The 10,720-nt window shown below is 55.7% G+C and overlaps 1 protein-coding gene across 1 annotated transcript; it reads left to right on the top strand.

Annotated features, from left to right (window-relative positions):
- The first annotated feature begins 1,789 nt into the window (after positions 1–1,789).
- LOC125333019 (chloride intracellular channel protein 2-like) lies at positions 1,790–10,684 on the top strand. Its single transcript, XM_048318484.1, has 6 exons — positions 1,790–2,180; positions 6,624–6,733; positions 7,160–7,285; positions 8,275–8,381; positions 8,767–8,948; positions 9,091–10,684. Exons 1-6 carry the CDS (start codon positions 2,124–2,126, stop codon positions 9,250–9,252), a joined length of 744 nt encoding a protein of 247 aa, XP_048174441.1. The 5' UTR covers positions 1,790–2,123; the 3' UTR covers positions 9,253–10,684.
- Positions 10,685–10,720: the final 36 nt, after the last annotated feature.

The raw sequence follows: 10,720 nt of genomic DNA, 5'->3' as shown, positions 1-10,720 counted from the left end.
CATTGCTGGCAGAGAAACTTGCAGCCCCTTCCCTCCCACCTCTTTTCCCCCTAGGCAGAGGAACAAGGCTTGGCAAGGTTTCCAAAGTACTCCCAGCTTTCTCCCAGACATGGTGAGGCAGAAATCCAGATACATATGTGCTGTAATCTCAATCTCAGAAAATGTCCGGCAATTCACTCTGTGAGGAAGAAGGGAAAGGCTCCCTGAACTGCCTCCCAGGCGGTTGTTCTTGCAGAAAAGACAAACACCCTTCCTGCACCCAACACTGTGGGAAGGGACCCCTTTGCTGCCACACTTCTGCCCCACACCCTCTGTGGGGTGAGGTATTGGGCACTCCAGCACTTTGTAAGGAGGGCACCGAGTCATACCATGCCTCCCACCTGCAGGACTTGAATTCCTGCCTGCTGCTTCAGCTGGAGGAAAATGCCATGGACGGGAGCTGCTGGCTCTGCACCCAGCTGAGATCAGCAGAGACAGCAGCAGCTGGCAGTGCCAGGAGCCATCACAGCTCCCAGAGGCTCAGCATTGCCCAGGCAGGGGCAGCTCAGGAGGCTGTGGCAGCAGCAGGGACTGGCACACATCACTTGGGGGTCCACAGCAGGAGCTGAGTGGTGGGTGTCAAGCTCGTGATGAGGGTGCTGTCATGGCCCTGTGGGGCACTCACAGTGCCATCAATACATACCTCTTGATCATGAGAGTGTGAGTCAGTGTCCTGTCCCATTGAGTAGAGTTCCAAGTTCTCCCAAAATTTTGATGGGCAGAAAAAATATGCCCCCCATCTCCCCACCCCTTCAGCCCCCAGTGTTAGCACCACCCTGGGCTGTGTAGCAGGACCAGGAGAAACATCACTGTTGGGGCACCTCCTCCAGGGGTCTGCAAAATCTTTTCCCATCCTAATTGCCTTGGGGGGTGGAATGCTGTCTGATCAGGGTTTGCTTATTTTGGGGAAAGTTGGAGCTTCTCTGAGCCGGAGGGGAGGGAAGGGGGGGAGGGACAGGGACTGAGTCAAGCATTGGGGATCCCCATTTTGTGCAGTGGAACCAGCTATGTGGTCTGGGGGTGCAAGACAGGTCTTGCCTAAGAGTTAAGCCCATGTGTGCTGGGAAAGTGTCTCTGCAGCCAGGGTGATCTGGCAGCAAACAGTTCCCTCCCATCCTGGGGAGGAAAGCAAGCTGTTCATCCTTCCTGTGAAACAGCCCAGTTCCAGGAATGGGGCCCTACTGAAGGTCAGTCCTGAAGACATCCCATCCCACCATCCTGCCAAGCACCGTGCAGTTGGGCGGCTGCCAGGGGCACTCTGGGGTTCCCCACTGCTCCCTGGCATGTTTTAGCATCTTTTATCTCCTGCCTTAGCTGTTTTGCAATCCTTCCTACCCAAGGGCTGTGCCCCAGCTTCAAAAAGTCAGTGACAGGTGCCCAGGCTGCTCCACTCAGCTTCCCTGAGCACTTGCCCTGCACAGCCCAGCTCCTTGCAGCGAGGGGTGCTCAGAGGAGCCCATGCAGGGATCCCCCGAGGGTGGTGGGCTGGGAGAGGAGCTGTACCCTCCCTCCAGGCAGCTGCCTGTCATAATGCAGCCACAGGAGGCAGCGGGAAAGTCAGCCGGGTTCACCCCAAATTGATAAAGAAGCCCTAGGGCACTGGACATTGGCATGAGGGTTGGGAGAGTGGCAAAGGGCCAAGACTGGAGCAGCGGGAGGAGCAACAGGCAAGACACTTCCTCTATAAAGCCCCTGCTCCCAGCTGAGAAGAGATAGCAGCAGTGCTGTGGACACCAGAGGTGTTGGGGATGCCAGCCCACTGCTCAGAGGCACTGGAGGAGCACCTGGGTGGGTGTGATAGACTGGAAGGAGACTCTGCATGTGACCAGATAGACCCATGCTGAGTCATGTCTGAGAGGCCCTGCAGCTTCCTCCCCTTGCTGGCGGGTCCTGGTGCACACCCCATTGCTCCTCCCTTCTTTAAAAGGAAGGAAAGCGTGAGCTCCAGCCCTCTGTGGAGTAAGAGCAGCCGAGAGGCCTAAGCCACCAGCCCTCTGAAAGCCTTCCCCCATCAGAGCTCTGCAGGGGTCAGATCAACTCACCACAAGAGTGTGCAGCCAGTGGTTCCTCCCCACACTGCCGGGATGGACAGTCAGCAGCACACTGCCACCAAGGAGCCTGAGATTGAGCTGTTTGTGAAGGTGGGTCTCGGGGGGGAGGGGGGAGGGGGGCAGTGACTCTTTGGCTCACCCTCACCAAGATCCAGCTGGGTGCAGGTGGTGAAAGTTCATGGGACTCTTCATATTTTGTGAGGCTGGAGATGGGTACCAAAGTCAGTGTCACTCATCACAAAGGCTGGCTAAGCGGTTGCCCAAGTGGGGGGACCACACGGTGGTGTGGGGACTGTGGGGTGTCATGCCCAGCAGATGCCCTGGGCTCCTGATGGTTGTGCACCCCGGAGAAGTAGCACTGCTGGCAGCAGCACGATGAAGGAGTGGGAACACACATGCCTCTCAAAATCCGGATAAGACACGTCCCAGCCTGGGAACAGCAAGCAGGAGGGCTGGGAGCAGCCACTCAGCTTCTGCTGAGAACAGGGTTATGAAACGAGCATGGATGGCTTGGGGAACTGGCGCGGGAGTCCACGCGTGGGCGAGGTGGGGCAGCCTCACAGAGCGGTGTTCGCTGGAAGTGGTTTCTGGTTTTTTCTCTGTTAAGCAATTTTCTGAACACTTTCCTTGGAATATTTTAACACTCAAGTTCAAAATATCTGCAGTGGCCATGGGCGGTGCAAAAAGAGAGGAGACAAAGCTGGTGGCTGGTAACTGTGTCTGCCCACAGCAATGCCAGGGGGGCCCCGGGACGTGCTGTCAAGTGACAATGGCTAGGGGGTGATGCCTCTCTGTGCCACCTCATCGAGGTTTTAAGGATGGTTTCTCTGTAGCCACTCAGGTCCATGGGCTTCATTCCTCTCCTCCTGCAACAGTCCAGTGCCCAAAAGGACTGGGTCAGAAGCCCTGGCTTCCCTGGCACAGGCACCCAGCAGTTCTAGGCACTGAATGCTGCCTTCCTTGGGTAGTAGTTGGACATACATGCTAGAATAGATTATCTGAACCTTCTCAGGAGAGATTTCCCTCATCCCCTTGCCAAAATTCTAGCCACAGCACTTCTTGCTGGACATTGAGCTTGGCTGAGCTGAATCCAGACAAGCGTATTCCTGGTAAAAGTAATCTGAGTCTTGAATTCTCTGCTTAACACTTCTCCCTGGGATGGCTGGAAAAAAAAACAATACATGAGATGACTGCAATGGCAGCAGCGTATTCTAGGGGATTTTCATAGGGAAGTGAAACGGAAAACCAGCAGCATCATCAGGACTTCCCCTGTGCTGTAATTTAGCGTGAAAAAACCCTCCTGGCTTGTCTGTTCACAGAAAAGTTGATGCTGTGCCTCCCTTTCCCAGCACTCAGGACTCAGCTTTACCAAAGACACAGTGGCTCTAGCGGCTGACAGGCACCTTCCTGTGCCATCAGCACCTCCCTGGGCTGGGAATGCTCCAGACACGACTGTTGCTGTGACCACTGACAGCTGTAAATCATGGGGGAAGCTGGTGCTCCCACAAGCGCCTACTTGGCACAGCATGGCATGGCATGGCACGCTGCCTGACTTTCACTCTGGCAAATGCTGGATTTACCATGGTGAGGATGGACAGGGTGCAGAGCAACTCCCGCTTTACCCTGAGGTTGGGGTGGGTGGTTCCCAAGGGGCTGGCAGTTTCTCACCCTGCCATGTCCCTGGCAAGAGCATCATCTTTCTGGCTGGGAGGAGGCTCTGCTCTGCAGCTCCACCAGGCATTTAGCTGCTTCCTGGCTCTCAGGCTGGCTGTAGGAGCATGGCAGGTCCCATGGGGGCTGAGTATTTAGCAGTGCCCCAAAACTGTTCCCTCCTCCCACTGCATTTAAGGTTGTTTCACCACAGGGAAACCGCAGGAGCTGCCAAGTAGCTTTGAGGTTTCAGTGCACTGTGCAGCCTAGTGACACCTCAGAAAGTTGGGGCTAAAAGATTGCAACCCTCCTAGAGATTCTGTGCTAGTCTATGCTGGGATTATCTGTCATCTGAGGGCAAAAGATTGAGGAATGTCAGTCTGTGCCCCCACCCCAGTTCCTGCTGCAGAGGCACTTTGGGGAAGGAAGTGAAGAGCAATGACTCCCCCACTCCGTGCTGCTCTGCGTTTTCCGGGGAGGGAGGGCAGGTGGCTGCAAGTCTCCTCTGAGGGCTTTTGGCTCCCTGAGGCTCCCCCCATGGCCAGTGGTTGCCAGCAAGGCCCTTCTGGAGCCTGATGCTCCCCCAGCAGTGCCTGGGCACTGGTGGAGCTCCCCTCCACTTCCTCTGGATAAAGGTTTTGGCTCTGAGCATCCTGGTATCGGCCTGATTCTTTCTCCCTGCAGCGGCCATCCTGATTTTCTTTTCACTCCAGCCCAAAATTCCCCACCTCTCTATTTTTAAAAGATGAGGGGGAGGACGAGCATGAACAGCTCAGGGACTGGAGTTACCAGACAAGCATGGAGAAACCTGAAGCAGGCAATCAGAGTCTATGCCCAGAGCAGCCCAAGCGAGAGGCACCCCTCCCCTCGCTGGCCCGCCACCCCACCACTGTCCCGATGTGGCTCCACCAGAGCTATGTGTTGCCATGGCTCAGCACAACAGCTCCTGGGGGGGACAGCAGGACAAATCAAGCCCTGTCATTCCCAGCCTTGTGCCAGGCCAGGGAAATTGAAGAGAGTGCAGCTAGCAGGGAGAGCAGGGAGGAAAGCATTGGTCCTCATGCTAGGCAGCCACAAAAGCACCTGCTGAGCTGTTGATTCTGGAGATGCTCCAAAGAATGGCATTAGTTTGGGGTCATAGGTGACAGGGATGCTGGGGAGGGGGAGCAGAGATGCCTTGTACTCTTGCCTATGGGCAGCCCTCGAGGCTGTTCTCTAACTCTCCCCTCCAGCTCCTTCAAAGGAAGTCTGAAACCCAGTTTCACCCTTTTCCAAAGAAGCCCTATTTGCTATTAATGACAGAGGATGCTCCTGAGCTGCAGCCCCTCTGGGAGTATTTGCTATTAATAGACACTGACCAGCCTCATGTGTAGATTCAGGTTCACTGTTGGGCACATCCCAGGGAATCAACATGTTTCTTGGTTCCCGTTTCTTTCTTCAGATTTCATGACATAATTTCATGACAGCTGAGGAGAGAAAATACTTGTTAAAAGTAATTTTCTTTCCTCTGGAAGGACTAAAAGGTCTTGGCATGACAGAAAAGAAGATCCCCTGCTCCAGCTCACTACCGGGAGTGTTGGGGGATTGTTTGATCCTTTTACTGTCCCCCTTAAGGTGAGTTTGATGTCAGTGTTCTCTTCCTGGAGAAGCTGAGCACTCCAGACTCCACAGGTTTTTGGGAGTCTGTGGTGACTCATAGCACCTACCTCCAGCCCAGGAGAACCAGGCACAGGTCTCTGCCTCCTCAGCCGTCCTGTCTTTGTGTCCCCAAAGAGGTGTGAGCTCTGGAGCCACATCCAGCTGCCCACCCTGGAGGTTTTTGTTGCTACTTGACTCTGCCAGATCCTTTTAAATCTCATCATCCTCTTGCTTAGCCGCTGGACTTCAACTCACTGTCAGTGCAGAGCTGTGCCACCAAGGCTCATGTCCCACCACACACCGCTCCGTCAGAGCAGCATCCCTCTCTGACAGGGCTGGTGTGAGCTGTGCTGCTCCTCCCTGCCCGGGCAGGGTGGCCACATGAGCCAGAGCACCACGGTTCACATGCAGCTTAGGAACCTGTTAATTCTCTTGAAGAAGTTGAGTTTCCTGTGAGCCATTTTACCTCTTACCACAGCACAACTTCCCTCTCCCAGCAGCATCTCGGCCAGTTTTTGTGAACGGAGGGAGGTGCCTGCCACGTTCCTCTTGCCAAATTCCTCATAAGATGTTTCAGTCGTTTTGGCAAAGGATATTTCCAGCTGCTACATAGCAAGAAAATGTGCTTCACTCTGCCTGTAGCTGTGCTCATGCAGAGGGGCTGAAGGGGACTCCTTTAGTAGCTGACAGTCATCTCTGTTTCCTCCCAATGCTGTGTGGGATGCCAGCACAAATTCTCTTCAATACAACCCTCCTGCACCCAGCCTGGGGAAGGCTGCTGGGTGGTTCTTGGCTTGGGGACATCATGCCTGGGTTCTTTAAACACACATGAGACCGGAGGCAGACATGAACAGCACATGAAAACAAACTGCTCGTTTCCTGGCAAACATGAGCTCATTTCCCTTCTCCCATCCTCTCCAGCCTGGCCTCCTGGCCAAGTGGACCCTCCCTTCCTCTCACCCTCCACTTTCTCCCCCTGCCTCTTTCTCCACTTCCTTCTGGCTTTATCTCACATTTCTGGGAAGGATCCGACCCCTGGCATCCTGACTATGCTCTTATGTTCTTTCCAGTGGCCCTCAGGGCCATGGCTCAGGGCGGGTCCTACAGCTGAGCCCCCCCCCTGCCCCCCCATTCTCCCCAGAGCCGGGAGGCGCTCCCTGCAGCGTGCTGTGCCCAGTGGCTCTCCAGCTCCGGGCATCCTGTCTCTGAAAGGGTTCAATCTTCATTTTTCTGCTTTCCTGGCAGGCTGGTCTGGATGGAGAAAACATCGGAAACTGCCCCTTCTGCCAGCGCCTCTTCATGGTGCTCTGGCTCAAAGGGGTCAAGTTCAATGTCACCACGGTGGACATGACCAGGTGAGGTGGCACTGAAGCCCTGGGCCAGCAGTGGGTTGAGACATGCCCTGCTCAGCTCCCCTATCAGCACTTCTTCCCCCTGTCCGCTGTGTAGCCAGTGTGTCACTGCACGGGGATAATCGCTGCCCACAAGCTGCCTACCTTATGTGGGATGCAAGTATTGGCCAGCACGGACTTGGGCCACCTGCCAATGTGCCTGGCCCAGGGACTTCCTGTCCAGCTGGATGTGAGGATGACTTGAAGGCACCACAGGGCAGATCCAGAGGCTGGGGAGCACTTGTCAGCTCCCCAAAGCCAGCAGAGCTGGGAATGCTCCTGGTCCTGTGCCCCCTCCTACCCCCCACCCCTGCTGTGACCACTTTCCTCGGGGGCTGGTGGAGGCAGATGTGCTACAGGCTCTGAGCCAGCTTGTTTTCTCTGCTCCAGGAAACCTGAAGAGTTGAAAGATTTAGCACCAGGCACCAACCCACCCTTCTTGCTGTTCAACAAGGAGCTGAAAACAGACTTCATCAAGATTGAGGAGTTCCTGGAGCAGACGCTGTGTCCACCCATGTAATTGCAAACTCACTCCTTCCCCATTTCAGGGCCTTTCACAGTGTTGCCCAGGGCTTGGCAGATTGGGAAACTGGGGCAGGGTGCCAGGAGGTGTCCCAGGGCAGCCCAAGCCGGCAGATGCCACCCCCAGCCCCTGAGCCTGCTCTGCAGGGCAGGGTCTTCGATGCTGAGGGGCTGGGTCCACCAGGGAGGGCATGAGGATGACAGGAATGGAAAACAATGGGAGGAAATGCACCAGCTATTGCAGCCCCACTCTAGGGGCAGAGGGGAAACGTGGGGAGGTCCCTGCAGGGCCCCCGGCACTGGTGGGTTTGTCACTGGCTGTGGCAGCGGGTGTTGAGGTAGAGGGGGAGTGTGAGACTTTGCTTGTTTATATTCAGTGCACTCAGCTGAGTGAAAGCAAATGCCCTTGCTTGACTGCAGCAATGTAGGTGGCCCGTAGGGCTGCTAGGGGGTGGTCTTCCCTGAGCTCACTGGAGAGCCCCCCAAGCCAGCCTCCCCTGTGCCCTGTGTGGCTGCAGCCTCCCCACTGCTGCAGAAGAGGAAGCTCAAATGCATTTGTCACCCGCCTCCTCAAATGTGTCTGCCCTTGCAGCACACCCTGGGACGTGTCAGCAAAGAGAAGACAGTTCCTGAGGAAGTCATGGGAGCTTCTGGCTTCCTGAGACCCCTCCGTGCCAATGTGCATCCTCTGGGCTGGGCCAGAACTGCCTGCAGGCAGAGCTCTGCTCTGGGGCTCCACTGCCACCAGTGTCCCCAAACTGTGGAGTTTCTTCCAGGAGATTGTCTCCTGGCAAACACCCAGGATAGAAGACACAGCTCACAGGGTGGTAGCTGCAGTAATTCACATCATCATGATTCTCCCACAGCCATCTGAACATCCCCTGCATCCTCCAGTACCAGCCCTGGGCTCTACGGCCCAGGAACTGATGCTGCTGCATCCCTAAGCCATCTCTGCCTGCACTGACATAAGTGTCTTTTTCAAGGTATCCACACCTGAGCCCCAAGTACAAGGAGTCCTTCGATGTGGGCAGTGACATCTTTGCCAAGTTCTCGGCATACATCAAGAACCCACGCAAAGAAGCAAATATCAGTAAGGATTGTGGGTTTCTGGACTCTAGTAAACCACGCTGCAGCAGGAGAAATGCTTTTGTCTGCAGGCAAATCCTGCCATCAGGTTAAGGTTCCTGCTGCCTGCCTCACCAAAGTCACCTTGGGAAGCAGAGGGGCAGAGGGGGAGGATAAAGGCAGTTTTCTGCTCCCTCCACAGGGATAACAGCAGAGCATGGGGTGATGCTGCTGTGGTCCCCTGGGAACAGAGACTGGCCAGGGTTAATGTTGTGGCCCGATGGTGTGGCCCTGAGGGCTTTTTCCCTCTCTGCAAAGCCTGTGGGAGGCTCAGCCAGCCCAGCACGGCCTAAAGCTTGCCTGGGAGCCCAGGGCACCCACTCACTACTCTTGGTTTCCTGCCCTCCCAGATTTTGAGAAGGCCCTGCTGCGGGAGTTTCAGCGCCTGGATATCTACCTGAACACTCCTCTCCCAGAGGAGATTGACCAGGACAGTGTGGAGGACATCACCATCTCCAGGAGGAAATTCCTGGATGGAGACCATCTGACTCTGGCTGATTGCAACCTCCTGCCCAAACTTCATATCATCAAGGTAATGGCACTGGCCCCCAGGGCCAAGGTAGGGGGGCACCTGCTCCAAGGGGGGTGGACAAGGAACCCCCTGCCAAAGCCAGAGAGTGAGTCTCCCCCAGGTCCTGTAAGTTTCAGCCTCCTCCTCCTTCACTCTCCTCTAGATTGCAGCCAAAAAGTACCGTGACTTCGAGATCCCAGAGGACATGACGGGTGTCTGGCGCTACCTCAACAACGCCTATGCCTGTGATGAGTTCAATCACACCTGTCCTGCAGATGAGGAGATCGAGCACACGTATGCCAGCGTTGCCAGGAAGATGACCTAACTGTAGGGTGGGGTGGGCTGGCAGCATTGCCCTGGCTGAGCCCTCCAACTCTGCAGTCCTGACACAACCAAAACCAGCCGATGGAGAGACTGGAGAGGGTTTACAGCACCGCTAGCTCCTGCCTTTCAGAAACAGCACCTTGCTTCACAGCCCCTGCCACTGCCTCCTCCTTCTGTGCCGCTGGCTGCAACCCCTGGGTACCATCGGTGCTGACCACATGTATGCACTGCTCCCATCTGGATGTAGCTGCATCTCTACTCCCCAAAGACGTGTCTCACAGCCTGTAACTAAGTGTCATGGGAAAAGCTGAGTACTAGCCTCCTGCAGTGGCACTTTCATGGAAGAGATGAGATCCCCAAAAGGCTAGGCCAGCCCAGCCTCCCCAGCCCCATCTGTCAGCCCTGTGTGGTCCCAGCCATCCTGTGCTTGTCCTGGGATCCCTGTGCTTCCCCTGGGCTGGAGCTGTTTACATTACCTGTTGCCAACCTGCCCAGCACCTGGGGCTGGCAGGTGGGCAGCCCTCTCTTCCAAGGCATCAGCTCCCTCGGAAGATATGGAAAGGCTCTGCCCTAGCAGCTCATTGCAGTGAAAAACTGTGTTCACTGTCGAGGGCTGTGACATGGGTCTGACTCCCCATAAGACATGGGGGCAGGTGGGTGCTGGGGGTGATGCCTGTGCAACAGTGCCAGGACCAGCTATGGGAGGAAACAAAGGGTCAGGGGACCTGCAAAGGGCCTGAGGATGAAGGGTTGAGGATCAGGGCATCCCTCCCACGATCGCCAGTGCCCAGGGCCATGTGCTGCTGGCTGCAAGGTCCCGCATGGCTCCTCCCAGCTCAGAAGCCTCTGTGCCTCTCTAGAGCAGAGGGTGCACCCATGCTCTAGCTCCATACTCCTCTAGTCCCCACCAACACTTCTGGCACCTGAGGCTGGGAGCAGCCACAGGGTAGGGCACACGTTTAGTTTCCAGACTGGAAAGCCCAGGAGAACAGACAGCAGCTGTTTGGCAAAGCTCTGTGTCTGTGGAAAGGTGTGGGCAGGTCTGGTGCCTCTTGGCTCAGCAGGCCTTCACATCCTGTGTTGCTGACATGAGGCATCAAAGCTGCTCTGCACAGCCATGACATCCCATGTTCCCCCTCTGACACCTCCAGCTGCCCCAGGACTCCCACCAGAGCTTGAGAATTCGGCCAGCCTTCCCTAACCAGCCCCAGGGCAAATCGATACTGTACAGTGGGTGCGGTGGGTTCTGTGGGAACTGAAGCGAGCAGAGCCCCCTTGGCCCTCACTGCCACTTTCCTCTTTGCACTAAAGGTGTGTCCTCGCAAGCCTGCATCAGATAGCACTGGGTTTGGGGACTGGGATTGTTATTAATGGGTTTTGGTTTGTTGGTTTTTTTAAACTAAGAGCAGCAATAAACTATATTTTGATATGCCTTTCTGGTGTGCTGTAAGCCAGGCGCCAAAGCTGCT

Source organism: Corvus hawaiiensis, chromosome 14 (assembly GCF_020740725.1).
Source record: "Corvus hawaiiensis isolate bCorHaw1 chromosome 14, bCorHaw1.pri.cur, whole genome shotgun sequence".
NCBI classification, from domain to species: Eukaryota; Metazoa; Chordata; class Aves; order Passeriformes; family Corvidae; genus Corvus; species Corvus hawaiiensis.
The sequence above is the reverse complement of the archived record's forward strand: the minus strand, read 5'-3'. Positions and strand labels throughout refer to the sequence as shown.